The sequence below is a fragment of the Delphinapterus leucas genome, chromosome 1, assembly GCF_059928025.1.
Source record: "Delphinapterus leucas isolate spDelLeu-1000000601 "Yukka" chromosome 1, BTC_Dleu_Yukka2, whole genome shotgun sequence".
Lineage (NCBI taxonomy): Eukaryota > Metazoa > Chordata > Mammalia > Artiodactyla > Monodontidae > Delphinapterus > Delphinapterus leucas.
Genome location: NC_143129.1, coordinates 126,192,093 through 126,214,520, shown reverse-complemented (window position 1 = coordinate 126,214,520; position 22,428 = coordinate 126,192,093). Strand labels below are relative to the sequence as shown.

The following is a 22,428-nucleotide window of genomic DNA, read 5'->3' as shown; positions in this document are numbered from 1 at the left end:
TATAAGGTAGGGTACTTACACTACCTGGGAAAAGGTATAATGTTACTTGAAAATGGAATTGGATTAGTTATAAATGTGACTGCAAACTTTAGGGCAACCACTAAAAAACGTAAAATAAGAACTATAACCAATATGCTAAGAAAGGAGAGAAAACAGAATCATATACAATGCTCAATTAAAACCACAAAAGCCAGAAAAAGTATGGAAGGCAAAAATAGGAACAAAAAACAATGGCAATAAATAGAAAACAGTAATGAATATGGCAGATATTAATTCAACTATACCAATAATCATTATGATCATCAATAGTCAAAATGCACCAATCAAAAGAGACTGTCAGAGAAGATTTAAAAAAATTAAAATACAAGACCCACCTATACATTGTCTACAATAAAGCCCACTTTAAATATAAAGACATATAGATTAAAGTGATGGAGAAAGATATACAATGTTAATACTAATCAAAAGAAAGCAGGAGTGGCTATATTAACTTCAGACAGAGCAGACTTCAAAGCAAGAAAAGTTATCAGAGATAATGAGAGCATTACATAATGATAACAGGGTCATTTCTCCAAAAAGACATACCAACTGGTAAGGTTTATGCTCCTAACAACAGAGGGTAAAACTACGTGATGCAAAATTAAAAGAACTGCAAGAAGAAACAGATGAACTCACTATCATGGTTGGAGACTTCAATACCTTTTTATCAGAAATGGGCTGATCCAGCAGAAAGAAAATCAGTAAGGACACAGTTGAACTCAACAACACTATCAATCAACTGGATATAATTGATACATTCAGACTACTTCATCCAACAACAGCTGAATACACATTCATCAAAAGCTCACATGAAACATTTGCCAAGATAGAACACATTCTGAATCATAAAATACATTTTAGCAAACTTAAAAGAATAGAAACTATACAATATCTGCCCCAGATCACAATGAAATTAAACTAGACATCAATAGCAGAAAGATAGCTAGGAAATCTCCAAACAGGTGGAGATTAACAACACATTTCTAAGTAACACATATTTCTAAATAACACATAGGCCAAAGAAGATCACAAGATAAATTGTTTAATATTTTTAACCAAATGAAAATAAAAATACAACTTATCAAAATGTGCGGGATGCACCAAAGCAGTGTTTAGAGGGGAGTTTATAGCACTGAATGCAGATACTACAAAAGCAGAAACATCTAAAAATAACAATCTAAACTTCCATCTTAGTAAACTAGAAAAAGAAGAGAAAATTAAATCCAAAGTAAGGACAATAAAAGAACTAATATGAATTAGAGCAGAAATCAATGAAATTGAAAACAGGAAATCAACAGAGAAAATCCATTAAACCAAAAACTGGTTCTTTGAAGAGATCAATAAAACTGATAAACCTCTAGCCAAGCCAAAGAGAGAGAGAGAGGACAGAAATTACTAATATCAGAAATGAAAAAGGGGATGATACTACAGATCCTGTGGACACTGGAAGGATAATAAAGAAATACTATGAAGAACTCCATGCACACAAATTTAATAACCTAGATGAAATGAACTGATTTCTTAAAAGAAATAATCTGCCAAAACTCACACAAGAACAAACAGACAATCTGAATAGGTGTATACCTATGAGAAATCGAGTCAATAATTAATAACCTTCCAAAACAGAAGCACCAAGCCCAGATGGGTTCATTGGGAAATACTACCAACATTTAAGGAAGAAGTTACATGAATTCTCTACAATCTCTTTAAGAAGATAGAAGCGAAGCAAATACTTTGTAATTCGTTCTACGAGGCCAGCATTATCCTAATACTAAGGCCAGTCAAAGACATTACAAAACTACAGACCAGTATTTCTCATGAAAACAGAAGCAAAAATACTAAAAAAAAATTAGTAAATCGAATCCAACAATGTGTAAAAAGAATCATACACCTACCACCAAGCTGGATTTATCCCAGGTATACAAGACTGGTTCAACATTCAAAAACCAGTTAATGTAATCCATCACATCAACAGGCTAAAAAGAAGAATCACAGATGCAGGAAAAGCATTTGATGCAATCCAACACCTATTCGTGATAAAACTCTCAGTCAACTAGGAATAGAAAAGAAATTCCTCAACTTGATAAAGACTATTTACAAAAAATCTACAGCAACATTGTGCTTAATGGTGAGAAATTAGAAGCTTTTCCACTAAGATGAAGTCCAAGGCTAGGATGTCCCTTCTCACCATTACTTCCCAACCTTGTACGGAAAGTCCTAGCTAATGCAATGAGACAAAAAAAAAAAAGGAAATAAAAATGTACAGACCACATCTCTGTTCACAGATGACATGATTGTCAGTGTAGAAAATTCAAAAGAACAGACAAATACCCTTGGAACTACTAAGTGATTAGAGCAAAGTTGTAGATTCAGGGTTAATACACAAAAGTCAATCACTTCCCTATATACCAGCAACGAATAAGTTAAAAACACAATACCATTTCCATTATCACTACCATAAATGAAATATTTACATATAAATGGAACAAAATATGTACAAGATCTATAAGAGGAAAACAAACAAACAAACACTGATGAGCAAATTCAAAGAATAAATGAATGGAGAAAGACAATGTTCATGGATAGAATGACTCAAAATTATCAAGATGTCTGTTCTTGCCAACTTATCTATAGATTCAATACAACCCCAGTCAAAATCTCAGCAAGTTATTTTATCGCTATTGACAAACTGATTCTAAAGTTTATATATAGAGGCAAAAGACCTCCCAGTATCTAACACAATACTTAAGAAGTACAAAGTTGGAAAAATGATACCACCTGACTTCAAGACTTACTATAAAGCTATAGTAATCGGGACAGTCTAGTATTGTCAAAAGAAAGATAGATCAGTGGAACAGAATAGAGAGCCTAGAAACAGACAGACATGAATACAGTCAACTGATCTTTGACAAAGGAGAAAAAGCAAAGACAGACTTTCAACAAATGGTGATGAAACAGCTGGACAGCCACATGAAAAAGAAAATGAATCTGGACACAGACTTTATACCTCCAGAAAGAATAATTCAAATTGGATATATGACCTAAATGTAAAACATAAAACAATACAACTCTTAGAAGATAACTTAGGAGAAAATCTAGATGACATTAGGATGATGATGACTTTGTTAGATACAACGTCAAAAACATAATCAATAAAAAATACTTTATAATCTATAGCTCATTACTATTAGAGACACGATCCGCAAAAGGTAATGCCAAATGAATGAGAAGACAAGTCACAGACTAGGAGAAAATCTTTTGCAAAAGACACATCTGCTAAAGGACTCTTATACAAAATATACAAAACACTCTTAAAATTCAACAATAAGAAAATGAACAACCAGATTAAATAATAAGCCAAAAACCTTAACAGCCACTTCAGCAAAGAAGATATATAGGTGGCAAATAAGCATATGAAAGTCTCTCCTTAACACATATCATCAGGAAAATGCAAATTAAGAAAACAATGAGATACCATAACACACCGATTAGAATGGCCAAAAGTCTAACACTGATAACACAAACTGATGACAAGGATGTGGAAGAATAGGAACTTTCATTCATTCTGGTAGGAGTGCAAAATGGTATAGCCACTATGCAAGACAGTTTGGGGGTTTCTCAAAAAACTAAATACACTCTTACCATAAAATACAGTAATTGCATTCTTTCGTATTTACCCAAAGGAGTTGAATACTTATTTTCACACATAACTCTGCACATGGATATTTATAGCAGCTTTACTCACAATCGCCAAAATTGGGAGGAATCAAGAAGTCCTCCAGTAGGTGAACGAATAAATAACCTGTGGTACATCCATACAATGGACTGTTTACTCAGCACTAAAAATAAATTAGCTATCAAGCAATGAAAAGACATGGTATAACCTTAAATGCATATTATTAAGTGAAATAAGCTAATCTAAAAAGGCTCATACTGTAGTATTCCACCCATATGACATTCTGGAAAAAGCAAAATATGGAAACAGTAAAAAGATCAGTGGTTGAAGGATTTGCAGTATTTGGGGAATGAGGGATGAATAGGCAGAGCACAGAGGATTTTTAGGATAGTGAAACTACTCTGAATAATATAACAATGTATACATGTCTTTATACTGTGTCCAAACCCATAGAATATAAAACACCAAGAGTGAATCCTAAGGGAAACTACAGACTTTGAGTGATTTTGATGTGTCATTATAGGTTCATCAATTTTAACTAATGTACCACTCTGGTGAGGTATGTAGATAATGGGGGAAGCTATGCATGTGTGGGTATATATGAGGGTATACTGGAAACCTCTGTATCTTCTTCCCAATTTTGCTGTGAACCTAAATCTGCTCTGAAGATACAGTCTTTAAAAAAATTAAGAGAGAAAGTAAAATAGAAGTTTAGGGGAAAAAAGTTTTCCTTTGCCCTCGAGAAAGGTGGTGAGGGTTCCTTCAATAGGCTACAGTGGGAAAAATTAGTGAAGAAATAGTCTGAGACCAGGCTAACTGAGTAATTAAATTCAAAGAAAGGAAACAGTAAAAAAGAGATTTTTGCTTTACACTCCACATCAGGAAGAGTAAGAGGAGGAAGACTGGTTAAACAGAGATGATGCACAAGTAACGGAAAAGATGAGAGCCCCAGCATGAACTGGCCAAGCCATGTACCTAAGCTCCATGGTCCGTAATCAAGGACCTGCTCCATGTGGCTTAAGCTTCTTTTTATTAAGAAGAAGAAAAAATTTAATGTGCTTCTCTACAACTTTCACACAACAGTCATATCCATGCCTATAGTAATAAAAATAACCTAACAGGCATTAATTGTAGATAAGCACAAGGCATCTTATTGGGGTGATGGAAATGTTCTATACCTAGCTTGTGATCATGGTTGCACAACTCAGTACATTTACTAAAAATCATTAAACTGCTCACTTACAATAGGTTAATGATATAGGTAAAGTATACCTCGGTAAAGTTCTTAAAAAGTCTATCTCACTTCTCTTCATGCCACTTCTTCAGATACTCTCCTCCAATAGAAAAAAAAAAAAAAAAAAGCCCAAATGCCTCCAAAGAACATCTTTTTTCAACTTATTATAGTTTGGTTTGTCTGATGTCCCCCTTTTTTTTTTTAATCAACAAATCTTTGAAATCTTTATTTTAAATCATATTTGTTATCATTTTGATGTCCCTTTTGAAATGTGGAATTCAAGATCAAACACATCATTTCCATTTTATACAGAATAATGGGTTTACTACAGACCTGTATTGACATATTTTATTCTGGTCACGGTAGCTTATGACTGTTTCAACAACCATTATCACACTGTCTGATTATATAAAACCTAAACTTAAATAAAATCCCTTGACTTTTTTACCCACTACAATCAACTGCCAGAAACTTACTGCCACTCACATAGTATACAACTTTTTCATTTTTTATTTAAAAATTAATATTAGTGAAAATTTGAAGAAAACAGAAAAGACAGAACAAGGACAAAAAACATAGCCGATATAGTATATTTACATCCAGCACATTTTATGTAATATACTCATATCAGCAAAAAAGTAGCATCCATTTCTATGGCCATTCTTCCCAGGTCCAAGAAATGCTCTAACATACATTTAACACTCTGTTATAGAGTCTATCACATCACCCTGTTTTAGTCCCCTCACAGTTCTTATCATTTCTGAAGTTTTCTTATTTAGTTACCTTTTTCAGCATTTACCTCATTAGTATGTACAATCCCTCAGTTTATAGGCTCTATTGACCTTTCTTTCCTTAGGACCTCATCTAGTTCTGTAGTTTAAAAATTAACTCCATCTATATGCTGACAACTCCCAAAATTATATCTCTAAGTCCAGACCTGTCTTGCAAACTCCAGACTCATGTATTATGCAAACACATATACATACAAACTCCCATAACATATGCACTGCACACATATACATCTGTTTACTTTCCACATCCAAAACCAAATTCTGGACTCTCCCTACTACCCCAATAACCGTCCCTACTTCCCCATCCATATCCTTTCCCATTTCAACTGATGGTCGCTCCAGCCTTCAGGCAGTTATCCTTGACTCCTCTCTTTCTTTCACATTCCACAGCCATTCCTTTAGCAAATTGTATTAATTATGCCTTCAAACATATATCCAGAATCTAACCAACTTCTCATCACCCCCCACTATTCCCATCCTGGCCAAGCCTTCACCAACTCTCACCTGTTTTGCTGCAGTAGCCTCCAAACAAGTCTCCCTGCTTCTATCATTGCCCCACTCTCCGCTAGAGTCTATTTTCACATTTCCGTGAAACGCTCCTTTTAAACATAATGTAAGTCACATAAAACCTTGCAATGGCTTTGTTTCACTCAGTTAAAAAATGAAATCCTTTATTTAAGCCGTTGTTATCTCACTTTCTCTCTTGCTACTTCCCCTTTTGTTCTCTCTCACCTCACTTAAGTCTTTTGTATTTTCTAAATGTTCTTATTAAGAATGTTTTGTTTTTATTAACAAAAAAGAGAGCTTTTAAACAATAAAACTATGAAAGCATAATCTCCCTTTTCACTCAAATTCTTTCGCTCTAAGTACTGAATTAAATAACAGCGTCAATTCTGTAGAAGAAAAACTAAGTTAAGTTCATGGTAAGAACTTGTAAGGCCTTGAATGCCTATGTTCCTGATGAAACTTTAATGAAGACAGGCTTCTCAACTAAATTAAACTGTATGGTGCGGTAGAATGATGTCGGAGTTTGGGATTGAAATATCTTGCTTAAATCTTCTCTCTACTACTTAACTAATTGTGAGAGCCTGACTAAGTCACTATTCTCTCTCATTCATAGCTTTCTCACGTGTAAAGATAAATAGAAGAATCTGTAAAACTCATCATAAACTTGGTGTTTTACAAGAGAAGAAACTTATCTATTGATACCTACCGAAAACACACCCACTAAGGCCAACTTATTCCCAGGAATGCTATTGAAAGTTCTAGATTAATCTGCATACACAAAAGGTTGCCAGAGAAACAGCCAAAAAGCCCCAAACGTTAAGGGCCTCATTGCAGAATTTTATACAACTTCCAAAAGCCTCTTAAGTGATCTCAAAACTGAGAGGTGTGGAGTGGCTCACTCTCTAGTAACTGCAAGGGCAAAGAAGCCACAAATCTTCCTGAAGAAAGTACAGATTTTAAAAGTTCAGACTATGTATGTATCTGGACCTGGGGTTGGGGCAGATGGCTTCAGACGACGACCCAAGGGGAGGAATTAACTCTCAAGAGGTCCTTGGGAACTGCCCCTGGCTAAAACAAACCACGAGTTAGAAAGGACGAACGGCCTTTGAGAGAAAGCTAGAAGCTAAGTTGTAGTTTGAACTTCTCCTTAAGCGAGTCAGTTCTCGAAATTTCGCCGCCCAAGCAGGACCACTCACCGGGTCTACCGAGCTGCAAGGCTTTATGAGTTGGTAACAAGCGGCCCAGACCCGGCACAGTCCGACAAATCACTAGGTGGCCATTTATCCGTTCCGGAGGCCGTTGCTAGGGAAACGGAGCAAAGCCCCGAGCTCACCCAGTCGTGGTTTTCCTTAAGCAAGACAAAGAGCTTCGGGGGCGTAGTTACGTGAGTGACGCACGTAGGGGGCGGGACAGAAACGAAACCGGACCAAAGAACGGGTTACGTCCCAGGGCGCATGCGTGCGGTGCTGGGCTGCGGGATCGCTGGAAGTCCTCGGCGGTGTTGGGGAAAGTGAGCTATGGCAGCCACGAGTGCCCTTCCAGGCGTATCTTTGCGAGAAGCCACCCAGCGAAGGTTGCGGAGGTTTTCAGAGCTTAGAGGTACCAAAGGAGGAACCCTGGCTCTCCCCGGCAACGGACAGGGAGGGCGCTTTACGTGCTGGTGTATTTGCTGGACTACCACTTCCTTTTACTAATCACTTGTGGGCCTAGGACGCTGGCCCAGGCGCATTTAATGTTCCTCTTAAGTTTTTTATTCTTCTGTCACTCTCCTTTCTTTACGTTATGCTTGTTGCTTTCTTTAAGTTTATTCCCAGTTGCGTATATATAAATATATATATATGTTATATATGAGGAGGAATAAGAAGACAGTTATTAGCCTGACTAGTGAAGCTATAAATCCAAGTTATTCGTTTGGTTAGCTCATTAGCAAAAATTATTTTGAATAAACTTAAAAGATCTAAAGCATAGTGATTTGACTCTTAAAATTCCGATTTTAGCTTTCTTCCACTCCCTACCTACTTCACCAATTTGTTCCATGATGTGAACGCTTACTAAGTGAAAAGCGAAACAACACGGTGAAATTATGGATTAAAAATTAGAAGGGGTAACTTTGTATCAAAATGTTTTTTTAAAGGACTATGCCACTTGTCATTTCCTGTACAACTATCTAATTGGTCATATTTTTGTTGACGTTACTGCTTCAAAAATACAGAAAATAATACTTGGATTACAGTAAAATGTTCAGGACTGTTAGATTCTAGCTGACTAGAATTTGTTAACTAATAAAAACGCTTATTTGTCTTGTTTATCAATAAAGAAGAGCTTCCAACTGTCAGCCAAAAGTTCAGTCTCTTACTGAGTTCATCAGGGAGCTGGGAACTTTTCTGTTATCCAGAATTTGGTGTCATTCTCCAGTAACCTTTGTAAACTTGCATGGCTCATTTTAAGGCGATTAAAAAGTAAAGTGCCCACATTTATGAACACCAACACTGTAGCAATGGGTCCTTGGATTTAATCTTTCTTAGCCAACAAACATTAAGTGGTCCCTGTATGGGAAAACTGATTTTCAAAACTGGAGATTAATTTATTCCTTTGTCTCCTCTCTTTATTTAAGAATTGAGCTCATCTTTAGCAAGTCAAAAGTACTTCTCTTAAGAAACATTACAACTCTCAGAAAATCTAAATAAATGGGACTGTAGACCATAAAAGGAGCAAGTAATCTAAAAGGAAAAAAAGTAGAATTTGTGAACAATCCTCATTAGAACTATTTTGAATCCTACTAGCTGACCACTCATTATTCCCTAATTCTCAAAAGCAGAAGATACATTTTTGAAGATCCTATTACCTCTTTTTTCCTTCTTTCCAAATAGGTAAACCTGTAACAGCTAGAGAATTCTGATAATATTTATCACTTTCTTCTCACACATAGGCAAACCTGTGGCAGCTGGAGAATTCTGGGACATTGTTGCAATAACAGCAGCTGATGATAAACAGGAACTTGCTTATAAGCAACAGCTGTCAGAAAAGCTGAAAAAAAAGGAGTTACCTCTTGGAGTTCAATATCATGTTTTTGTTGATCCTGCTGGAGCCAAAATTGGTACACATTTATGGTCAGATTTATATCATAAATTGTGGGCAGAATAATCACTGAAGAAAAGCTTTCCTGTGGCTTACAGTTTATACTGTGTGTCTTACCACCTATAGTCTTTACAAACTTTAAAATTTTTATGTAAGTTCACTATTTTTTAAGAAAGATAAAAGGCATGGCAACTGTTTTTACACATTGTGGACTTACCATGAAAAACTTCCAGAATGTTATGTTACTTAAAAGAGAATTTTATTAGTCTTAATAAAATTTACTCAGATGGTGAATATTCTTTTGGACCTTATCAGTAGGACTCTTAAGGTCCCTCTGAACTACACAATTTGCTCAGAAACTTACATGAAGAGATCAAATCAGGAAAAATAAATATTTGGCCTCTTGGGACCACAGTGCAGAATGCGAAAGAGCACAGTCTAATGGCATAATTATCATAGATGTTTACTTTTAAAAACCAGTTTGTCCACTTTGCCTTTTGACCTTACCTTGCAAATAAAAATACATGCTATTTTCCTGGGGGCCATTTTCCATGTGATACTTAAAGCTGAAGCTCATTGATACCAGAGTTAGGGTATCTGTATCTGATACTAGCATGTCCTAATTAGCCAGTGTTTTAATCCTCATAAATATGTGGTCAGTACTTTTCTGATTCCCATGTTTGAATGAGATTCAGGCACAAAATGTTAAATAACTTTCCCATGGTAACTAGTAAGTGGAAGTTACATTTAAGATGTTTTTTAGGAAAACAGGTTCTAAAAATCTTTTTAGAAAGTACATCTAACACATGTATATGATCATATGGGAGAATTATTTTAATGGGTTTTACAGTTCATAACTCCAATTGAACGTGTAAACTTACAGTCTTATAGTGTTGCAGATTGCTTAATTTATCATTTCTTTCTTTTTACTACTATTTTCAGAAGAAGATTAACTCAACTTTTATTACCAAGGGCTCATCTCTGGGTTTTATTACTAATTATTTAATTGCTAAGAAATGTGTATTTAATTTGATTGTTCTGCCTATACCTTTGCTCTCTGCCTGGTTAATTGTAGCCAGAGGTCATATCCTCAAAGTTATAACACTTAAATTTACTATAATAATAAAGTTTTTGTAACTTTATGTGAAATAAATTGAGCTTTTTAACTTTATTTTCCAGGAAATGGAGGATCGACACTTTGTGCTCTTCGATGTTTGGAAAAGCTTTATGGAGATGAATGGAATTCTTTTACCATCCTATTAATTCACTCTGGTAATGTTACACTTTACTAATTTACATTTTCTTTTAGTATATTACCTTTTATATCTAAGGGGCTTTTTTCTCCCTTAGCAATACTATCCCCTCTTTTTTTTTTTTCTTTTGTCTTTGAAGTTATACTGCTTTGGAAGCAAATATTTTATGCTTTCCTTGATATTTTTAGGTTGTAAGTAGCATAATATTTTTCACAAAATTTAACCTTAAAATTGTAGATCACATACATCCTCAACTTTCATGTATTGTTTTTGGTATACATATCGAAAATTATTTTCCTAAGATAGAACTCATCAAAATATGAACATTTCTTGACAATGCTTTAGGAAGGATTCTTGCTGTAGGGGAGAGGCTGGTTTAGTACTGTGATTACCAGACTTTACACAAAACCTGTTAACACATTTTTATCTAGTTATTGGTGACCAAAGTCCATAATCCTTAGGAGTTTAAAAACAAAAAGAAAAGGTGGTGACAGAACATGGAGTTGACAAGAAAGTATAAAAGAGGAAAAATCACACACCAAAAAAGGGAACAGAAGGGTAGGAAAGAAGTAATCTCAGAATATAATTTTTTAAATTGGACAGATTTGGTTGTATGAAAATTTGGGTTATATGAAAGAGACCTCTGTTATTTTTCCTCTGTGTACTGGAGGCTGGCGAAACTTTGTCACGGACTTGTACCAGCTCAGGAACAGATATTTTAGAGCCACTCATCCACATGGTTACCAAGGTACTTTTCATTTTTTAGGGTTCATATACGGAACAATGATTCTTTTTAAAGATGATATCAAGTAAAGCATCCAAGTTCTGATTTTAAGACCAACTGAAAAAGTAAAAGAAAAATTCAAATTTACAGTTTTATTCCAGAACGAGTATTATTATTATTAATTTAGTAAAAATTAAGTTAGACACCAGAAAATATATATTAATACAATCAATCCTTGCAAATATATAATAATGCATTGATCTGTGAGTGGTGCTGACCCTCACACAGTCTAAAATCTGCATGTAACTTCATAGTTGGTCTTCTGTATAGGCAGTTCCACTCTCCATAGCCACAGTTTCTCATCAGGGATTCAACCAACGTCGGGTCATATAGTCTTACAGTATTTATTGAAAAAAATCCTCATGTAAATGGACTGGTAGAGTTCAAACTCTTATTGTTCAAGGGTCAAGTGTAATTAAAAGTAGGTAATTCTTACAATGCTGAACGTTACTGTTGGTTAGTATTTGGAAAATGAAAAAGAAAGTATTAGCTCTCATTGGTTGAATGATGTACTCTGTAGTAAGTGCTTTGCATGTATTGTTGATCTCATAAAACATGATAAAACAAGTATTTACATCTGCTAATTTAGTGTTAAGTCAAAAGATGAACAATTAAAAAGTGGTGAACCAGAATTTGAACACATTTTTGTGTGACTCTTTCTACTATGCCTCTCCTATAATTAGTTAACGTAAAAATGATGTAAGCTATTTAATGTACTTAAGCCAACACACTTTTCAAGGAATTAAGTCATAAGGCTCATCTTAGAGGGAAAAGCCTTTTAAAATTAAAAACAAATATACATTGTAAAATGCTTTTAAATAAATGCACCTTTACTTCCTTTAAGTGTATGTAATTGAGGAAACACATTCCATCTGGAAATTACTCTTTAATAGATAATTATGTAAATTAGTTTTTTGTGGCTTTTTTTCCCCATGAAGTGGATTTTTAATGTAGGCGTTTAAACATGGTTGAAATTTATTGTGTGAAATGTAGATATAAGGTCATATTTTAGCTCATTGTCCTTTTTGCTTGTTATCCAGTTGAGTTAAAACGATTCATAGTCTGTAAAGCATATTACAGGTCTTTCCTACTCTAGAACTGCATTATAGCAAATCTCTACAGAATTGCTCTGTGAATTTGTCATCTGGAATTTATTATTCTTTCCTGGGATACAGTAATATATTGTATATTTTAAATATCTTTAGAGATATTTTGAGTTGTAACTGATGCTCCTGGGTTTTTAAATCTTATAAACATTTTAAAACAGTTATTTTGTTTAATTTTATATAGGTGGCTACAGTCAACGCCTTCCAAATGCAAGTGCTCTGGGGAAAATTTTCACTGCTTTACCTTTTGGTAGCCCCATTTATCAGATGTTGGAATTAAAACTAGCCATGTACATTGATTTCCCCTCACATATGAATCCTGGGATTCTGGTTACCTGTGCAGATGATATCGAACTTTATAGTATTGGAGAATCTGAGTATATTAGGTTTGACAAACCTGGCTTTACTGCTTTAGCTCATCCTTCTAGTTTGACTGTAGGTACAACACATGGAGTATTTGTCTTAGAACCTTTTAACTATTTAGAACATAGGGACCTCGAGTACAGAAGTTGCCATTGTTTCCTTCATAAGCCCAGCATAGAAAAGATGTATCAGTTTGATGCTGTGTGTAGACCTAGAAATTTTTTTAAACAAAACTTTGCTGGGGGTGACATACCCTCTCTTAAATTAGGCCCTGAGTATGTCTACACAGACAGCCTATTTTATATGGATCATAAAACAGCGAAAAAGTTACTTGCTTTTTATGAAAAAATAGGTACACTGAACTGTGAAATAGATGCCTATGGAGACTTCCTGCAGGCTTTGGGACCTGGAGCAACTGTGGAATATACCAGAAACACATCAAATGTTACTAAAGAAGAGTCAGAGCTGGTAGACATGAGGCAAAGAATATTTCATCTTCTTAGAGGAACATCACTAAATGTTGTTGTTCTTAATAACTCCAAATTTTATCACATTGGAACAACTGAAGAATATTTGTTTCATTTTACTTCTGATAGCAATTTGAAGTCAGAGCTTGGCTTACAGTCCATAGCTTTTAGCATCTTTCCAGCAATACCAGAATGCTCTAGCAACAAATCCTGTATCATTCAAAGTATATTGGATTCAAGAAGTTCTGTGGCACCTGGCTCAGTTATAGAGTATTCCAGATTGGGGCCTGATGTTTCAGTGGGGGAAAATTGCATTATTAGTGGTTCTTATATCATAACAACAGCCGTCCTGTCTGCACATTCTTTTGTGTGTTCCTTAAGCTTGAAGATGAATAGACACTTAAAGTATTCAACTATGGCATGTGGAGTGCAAGACAACTTGAAAAAGAATGTTAAAACATTGTCAGATATAAAGTTACTTCAATTCTTTGGAGTCTGTTTCCTGTCATGCTTAGACATTTGGAATCTCAAAGTTACAGAGGAACTGTTCTCTGGAAACAAGACATGTTTGAGTTTGTGGAATGCTCGTATTTTCCCAGTTTGTTCTTCTTTGAGTGATTCAGTTACAACATCCCTAAAGATGTTAAATGCTGTACAGAACAAGTCAGCATTCAGCCTGAATAAATATAAGCTGTTGTCCATTGAAGAAATGCTTTTCTACAAAGATGTGGAAGACATGATAACTTATAGGGAGCAAATTTTTCTAGAAATTACTTTGAATAGAAAACAGTCTGATTTAGAGACATCTTAAATATTGTATACTCTGCCTTTCTTGATTGAGCAAGATTGCAGATGCAGGAATTTTCTGTAGACTTGTTTTTTAATTGAAGTGAATTAATGAAAATTATATTAACATGCTTGCTGTAGCATACAATTAATAACAAAAATAAACCATTTTTAGATGAAAGAATAGCTTAAGGATGTAAGTTCAGAAAAGTGATTTTTTTTATATTTATCACTATTTAAATTTTTCTTTTATAAAGATGACTTGTGGAACATTATTTTGTTCACAAAATACTATAATTGTTTTAAAGGTAATTTTCTAAATATACCTTCAGAATTTTTTCATCTTCTTTTGGGCTTTGGTTCCAATGAAGTTCTATGTGTTCATTGGCAGTTCTCTCCTCAAGTGCATTAGACCTATTCTGATGAACTAACAAAAATGTCATACTGTAGGGTCTTCAAAGCACTGTAGGAATACTGTAGAAGTACTTTTTCAGAAACAAATCCATGGCTAACAGAGTCAAATTAAATGAATGCTTAAAATATTGTGATAGTCTTAATAAATAAGTATTAATAGATACAAACCATTCTGAAATTGATGATAAAAATCTATGTGACTTATCAGCAACCCTCAGCTATGATATTTATGTATATATTTTTCAAGTTTCTTCCCAAGGAGTAAATAAAGATATATGGTAGCCATTGTTTAGCATTTACTGATTTACTTGCAGAGATTTCAGAGGATGTTATGTGTTTGTCACTCATTAAAAGTTCAATGCTGCATTTCTAATCTAATTAATCTAAGGTGTCATCAGTTCTTAAGAATCACCATTATTTTATGTTCCACTGAAAAAGAGAAAACACTACCAATAAAATATGCAATGCTTTTCTTGTTACTTGAAGTTTTTATTTATTGGAAATCTTTTTTAAAACCACTTAAATATAGATTTATGTCATTTAACCCTTTTGCAAATACATGTAGAGGAACAAAAAAGTGAAATATTAAGATACAGTCAAGACTTTTCTGAAGCTTCACATCTAGAGTCAAACTTTCCTAAAGCAATTTTCAACTCAAGAGTGGTTGATATCCATGTGCTATCTTCTAATACCATCTAGTACCATCTTCTGTGCTATCAAAGGTATTGATAAAGCTTCATATTCTACAAGTGCCACCACCACACTGATGCCTGAATTTACCTTCAAGCTATGGACACCAGATACCTGTTCTGCAAGTGGATGCTGATGCTGTTATTACTTTACAGAGTTGTTTCACTTTTACCTTAGTTAATCACATGTCTCTAGAATGTAGTTCTATTTAAATCAGTGGGAGGTTTCTGACAAATTGGTGGTCACCACGTTAATCATATTCCTGCACAATGTATGGATTCTAGTTGCTTTGAAATGTTATCTGTTCCAAAGCATTTGGCAGTGTCTCTTTCCTTGATATGCATCGCTTGGTGTGTAGTACCACACATGTATCACCAGCAGTGTATCTAACTCAACCAGTGTGATAACCACATGCATGAATAAGTAATAAATTGGACATTTTCTCTTGATTTATCATTTTTATTTCATAAAATCACGGCCCTTAAATCGTATACTTTCAAGGTTTGTGAAGGACAGCTACAATTTGTAACTAAATATATTCTGTAAATTTATTGATGAGTTAATAATTAACAGTGATCAAGAAGGCATGGAAAAAAATGCAACTTTTGATATTAATCTCCCTTGGGCATTTGTCTTGCAAACTAAACAAAACAGAAATAAAGAGTGTGCATTAATGCATACTAAGTGGGAATAAAGCTTTGAAAATCCAAGTTATATGCTGCTGAAAATCACAAAAATTTGATGGAATGAATCCAGAATCAATTCTCACAAGCTGTGATGATCCACTCATCTTCTGAGGCTAAGCAATACTACCTATGTTATATAAAGGTTACCAGATTTAGCACAGAGCCAAAATCAAAACTTGCCTGCTGCAAAATATATGTATAGCTATCACAGCTGGTAACTGGTGTGCTACACATGCCATTCACATACACCATAATGCCTTTTGGACTTGAGCAACCTGGAGACCCAGAATTTAGGAAACTTGTAGTCTAGCAGAATTAAAATAGAAAGAAATAACTAAGGAAAAAAATATTAATTTGTTCAAAATTGTCTAAGGGATTTCAGGTGTTCTTTTTGTTGTTTAGCTGAATGAAACACAAGTCTTCATCTATGTCTATAACTCAATTATTAATAAAGAAAAGACCTTTTTAAAGGTACTTGAAAGTTACCTTTATAAATTCACTTAGTGCAGGAGAAATAATTCAAGCTACCATTAGCTGCTTAGTTTAACTTAAATCTTTTGTGCCTATAAAATATGTTTAGACAAAGCTGATTTCTATTGTGGTTGAGGAACACAACTTTAGTTGTTTATACTTACTGAAATTGTATTATTAATACTCTGTACTGAACTTTGTCACAAGTCACTAACATTCTCCTTCCCTTCAATACCAGTGTGCTAAGCTCCAACATGCTAGTGTTTGTGTTCCCATTTGTCTGTATTCATAAAAATTTTGGACTAGTTTATTTGTTTTGGGGGGGTTTTCTTTTGTTTATTTGTTTTTAGACTTTTTTTGTTTATTTGTTTTTATTCAGACTTGCCAGTTTGGCTGTTCTATAATAGACCACAATTTGGGATCAGGTTGAAAATTGGAATAAAGGATCTAACTTAAAAATTGGCAGAGAATATGAATAGACATTTTGCTTCTGGAGCTTTGGCCTGAGGGGCAGGCTTCAGGTTTATCACACACCTAGTGGCCTACCAAGCTGCTCTCAAGGAACATAGGCTATGTACACCATCTTGGTGCTCTCCCACTGCCTTGCCCCAGCTCATTGGTATCTCCCAGGAAAGAGCTCATTCACTTGTCTGGAGCCCTGATTTTTGCAACTGCTGCATAGGGGACACCTCCAGATTACCTGTCTCTGGTGGCCAGTAGGGCTTGGGCTTGTGGTCCCACAGGACAGTATATATTTGCATACTCTTGAAAGCTGCTGCATGAAGGTCTGGCTTCCAGTCAGCCTGAATCTAGGTACTGATATCATCCCCTTTGGAACATTGACAGGTTTGGAGCATCCTTATCTACTAGGAGCTATTAAAAATATAATAGCTGCCTGGACAAGCACAAAGGTTTGAGGGACAATCAAGAGCTGGGGTGGATTGAATGACAAGGCTCACCTCCTACATGAGATCACTCCTTCAAGACATGGTGAGGTGGTTGTTTCATCTACTGTATAGAAACCAACAGAGTGTTAAGCAAAATGAGAAGAAAAAAAAGATGAAGAATATGCTCCAAATGAAAGAATAAGATAAAACCTCATGAAATTACCTTTAAACAGAGATAAGTAATTTACCTGATAAAGGGTTCAAAGTAATGGTCACAAAGATGCTCACTGAATTTGGGAGATATAATGACATATACATGTCAGTGTAACAAAGAGCTGGTTCTTTAAAAAAAATAAAGCTAACAAATATTTAGCTAGACTCACCAAGAAAAAAAGACAAAGGGCTTAAATAAGTACAGTTAGAAATGAATGAGGAGATGTTACAACTGATGCCACAAAAATACAAAGGATTATAAAAGACTACTGTGAACAACTAAACGTCCACAAATTGGACAAGCCAGAAGAAATGGATAAATTCCTAGAAACACAGCTTTCCACAACTGAATCATGAAGAAATAGAAAATCTGAAGAGACCAATTACTAGTAAGGAGATTGAGTCAGTAATTTCAAAACTCTCCACAAACAAAAGTCCAGAACCAGACTGTTTCACTGGTGAATTCAACCAAACGTTCAACAAAGTTAATGCAGGAGCTTCTCAAACTCTACCAAAAAGTAGAAGGGGAAAGAACACTTCCAAATTCATTTTATGAAGCCAGTATTAATCTGATACCAAAACAAGTCAAAGACACCATAAAAAAGGGAAATTACAGGCTAATATCCCTGATAAACATAGATGTAAAAATCCTCAACAAAATATTAGCAAACTGAATTCAACAATATATTAAAAGGATCCTACACCATGATCAAGTGAGATTTATTCCAGTGATGCAAGGATGGATTGACATCCGCAAATCAGTCAACATGATATACCACATTAACAAAAACGAAGGATGAAAATCATATGATTACCTCCATAGATGTAGAAAAATCATTTGACAAAATTCAACATCCATTTATGGTAAAAACTCTCAATGAAATGGGTATAGAGGAACTGCACCTCCATATAATAAAGACCATGTATGAAAAGCCCACAGCTAACATCAAATTCAGAGGTTAAAAGCTGAAAACCTTTTCTGTAACTTCAATGAGAAGACAAGGATACCCACTCTTGTCACTTTTATTCAGCACAGTTTTGGAAGTCCTAACCAGAGCAGTTAGGCAAGAAAAAGAAATAAAAGACATACAAATTGGAAAGGAAGAACTAAAATTATCACTATTGAAGATGGCATGATACTATATATAGAAAACCCTAAAGACTCCACAAAATAAACTGTTACAACTAATAAAAAAAATTAGTAAAGTTGCAGGATACAAAATCAGTACACAAAAATACGTTGCCTTTCTATATACTAATGAGACACTATCAGAGAAATTAAGAAAACAATTTCACTTACAGTTGCATCAAAAAGAATAAAATATCTAGGATTAAATTTAACAAAGGAGATGAAAGATCTGTATATTGAAAATTATAAGACATTAATGAAAAAGTTTAAGAAGACACAAATAAATGGAAAGATTCTATGCTCATGGACTGGAAGAATTAATATTGTTAAATGCCCATCCTACCTAAAGCAGTCTACAGATTCAGTGCACTCCCTGTCAAAACTCCAATGGCATTTTTCACAGAAATAGAACAATCCTAAAATTTGCATGGAACAACAGAAGATCCCTAATAGCCAAAGCAAGCTCGAGAAAAAAGAACAGAGCTGGAGGCATCACACTCCTTGATTTAAAACTGTATTATAAATCTATAGTAATTCGAACAGCATTTTATTGGCATAAAACCCACCACATAAATATACAATAGAGAGCCCAGAAATAAAACCACACGTGTATGTTTGATTAATTTATGATAATGGAACCAAGAGTATACAGTGGGGAAAGAACCACCTCTTCAATAAATGGTGTTGGAAAAACTAGACAGCAACATGCAAAAGAATGAAACTTCTCCATTATCCTGTGCCATACACAAAAATTAACTCAAAATGGATTAAAGACTTGAAGTATTGGGTTGGCCAAAATGTTATTTAGTTTTTTCTGTAAGATGGCTCTAGTAGTGCTTAGCTGTCTTTAACTTCATTTGAAACAATTTTGTTAGATTGTATTGTGACAGCTCTCATATCATCATGCATTAAAAAAAAAAATCAAAATTGGTAAATTTTTGTGTAGCCATTTTTTTTTTTTTTTTTTCGGTACACGGGCCTCTCACTATTGTGGCCTCTCCAGTTGCGGAGCACAGGCTCCAGATTTGCAGGCTCAATGGCCATGGCTCACGGGCCTAGCCACTCCACGGCATGTGGGATCTTCCCAGACCAGGGCACGAACCCGTGTCCCCTGCCTCAGCAGGCGGACTCTCAACCACTGTGCCACCAGGGAAGCCCTGTGTAGTCATTTTAATATTGAAAATGAAAGAAAAAAAAGCAACATTTTTGGCATATTATGCTTTATTATTTCAAGAAAGGTAAAAATGCAACTGAAACACAGAAGAGAAGATTTTTGCAGTGTATGGAGAAGGTGCTGTGACTGATCAAACGTGTCAGAAGTGGTTTGTGAAGTTTTGTGCTGGAGATTTCTTGCTGGATGATGCTCCATGGTCGGGTAGACCAGTTGAAGTTGATAGCGATCAAATTGAGACATTAAGAACAATCAGGGGCTTCCCTGGTGGCGCAGTGGTTGAGGGTCTGCCTGCCGATGCAGGGGACACGGGTTCATGCCCCAGTCCAGGAAGATCCCACATGCCGCGGAGCGGCTGGGCCCACGAGCCATGGTCGCTGAGCCTGCGCTTCCGGAGCCTGTGCTCTGCAACGGGAGAGGCCACAACAGTGAGAGGCCCGCATACTGCAAAAAAAAAAAAAAAAAAACAATCAGCATAGTACCACACAGGAGATAGCTGGCATACTCAAAATATCCATATCAAGCACTGAAAATCATTTGCACCAGCTTGGTTATGTGAATTGCTTTGATGTTTGGGTTCCATATAAGTTAAGCAATAAAACCTTCTTGAACATATTCCGCATGTGATTCTCTACTTAAATGTAATGAAAATGTTCTGTTTTTAAAACAAATTGTGATGGGAGATTAAAAGTGGATACTGTACAATAATGTGGAATGGAAGAGATCGTGGGGCAAGCAAAATGAACCACCACCAACGACACCAAAGCCCGGTCTGCATCCAAAGAAGGTGATGTTGTATATATCGTGGGATCGGGAGTCCTCTATTATGAGCTCCTTCTGGAAAACCGAATGATTGATTCCAACAAGTACTGCTCCCAATTAGACCAACTGAAAGCAGTACTCGATGAAAAGCATCCAGAATTAGTCAACAGAAAACTCATAATCTTCCATCAGGATAACTCAAGACCGCATGTTTCTTTGGTGACCAGGCAAAAACTTTTACAGCTTGGCTGGGAAGTTCTAATTCATCTGCCATATTCTCCAGACATTGCACTTTCAGATTTCGATTTATTTCGGTCTTTACAAAATTCTCTTAATGGAAAAAATTTCAATTCCCTGGAAGACTGTAAAAGGCACCTGGAACAGTTCTTTGCTCAAAAAGATAAAATATTTTGGGAAGATGGAATTATGAAGCTGCCTGAAAAATGGCAGAAGGTAGTGGAACAAAACAGTGAATACGTTGTTTAATAAAGTCCTTGGTGAAAATGAAAAATGTGTCTTTTATTTTTACTTAATAGAAGGAAACTTTTGGCCAACCCAATAATACCTGAAACCATAAAACTTATAGAAGAAAACATAGGCAGTAAGCTTCTTGACATAGGTCTTGGTGATGATTTTTTGAATCTGACACCAAAACAAAAGCAACAAAAGCAAAAATGGACAAGTGGAACTACATTAAACTGAAAAGCTTCTGCACAGCAAAGGCAAACAACAAAATGAAAAGGCAACTTACTGAACAGGAGAAAATATTTGCAAATCATATATCTGATGAAGGCTAATATTCAAAATATACAAAGAACTCATAAAACTCTATACCAAAGAAACAAATGATTTGATTAAAAAATGGCCAGAAGATCCGAATGGATATTTTTCCAAATAAGACATATAGATGGCCAAAAGGTACATGAAAACATGTTCAACATCATCAATCATCAGAGAAATGTAAATCAAAAGCACACTGTGATATCACCTCATACCTGTTAGAATGGATATATTTTAAAAGACAAGAAATAACAAATGTTGGAAAAGATGTGGAGAAAAGGAGCCCTTGTGCATCGGAGGAATGTAAATCAGTACAGCCACTATGGAAAACAGTATGAAGATTCCTCAAAAAATTAAAAATAGAATTACTGCATGATCCAGCAATTCCTCTTCTGAGTATTTATCCAAAAAAATGAAAACATGAATTCAAAAAGATATGTGTACTCCCTTATACATTTCAGTATTATTTATAATAGCCAAGATTTGGAAACAACCTAAGTCTTCATTCATGGACGAATGGATAAAGAAGTGGGAGATATATATATATATATATATATATATATATATACACACACACACACAAACACATATATAATGGAATACAAAGTGGAGTATTGTGGAATAACAAAAAAAGAGCAACAAACAACAAAAAAGTTAAAATTAAAACCAACCTCATAGATATGGAGAACAGATTGGTAGTTGCCAGAGGTGGAGAATGAGGGGTGGGCCACATGGGTGACTAGAGTCAAAAGGTAGAAACTTCCAGTTATAAAATAAATGTTATGGGAATGTAATGTACATTATGGTGACTGTAATTAATAATACCATATTGCATATTTGAAAGTTGCTAAGAGAGTAGATCTTAAAAGTTCTCATCAGAAGAAAAAACGTCTATATACATGGTGATGTATATTAACTAGACTTATTGTAGTGATCATTTCACAATATATACAAAATTTAAATCATCATGTTGTCTACCTGAAACTAATATAATGGTGTATGTCTATTTTACCTCAGTTAAAAATGCCCCCAAAATGGATTAAAGGGATAATAAATGCTGCTGATTCCCTACTGCATTGATATTTGCAAAAACAGGAGGTTAAGGGGGAAACTACCTGTGAATTAGTCACTGCCGTCATCT

At 35.0% G+C, this 22,428-nt stretch overlaps 1 protein-coding gene across 2 annotated transcripts in view; it reads left to right on the top strand.

The window, feature by feature from the left end:
* The first annotated feature begins 7,700 nt into the window (after positions 1-7,700).
* The window catches only part of TNNI3K (TNNI3 interacting kinase), a 310,667-nt gene continuing 295,939 nt past the window's right edge, over positions 7,701-22,428 (top strand). Inside the window, exons 1-4 of one of the 2 annotated variants that reach the window (XM_022581088.2) lie at positions 7,715-7,846; positions 9,177-9,344; positions 10,505-10,597; positions 12,653-14,864. In XM_022581088.2, the coding sequence (XP_022436796.1) occupies positions 7,765-7,846; positions 9,177-9,344; positions 10,505-10,597; positions 12,653-14,109 (1,800 nt within the window). In that variant the 5' untranslated portion in view covers positions 7,715-7,764 and the 3' untranslated portion in view covers positions 14,110-14,864. Of the gene's footprint in view, positions 7,847-9,176; positions 9,345-10,504; positions 10,598-12,652; positions 14,865-22,428 lie in introns of those variants that run through there. The other variant, XM_089920914.1, reaches the window with a different exon arrangement.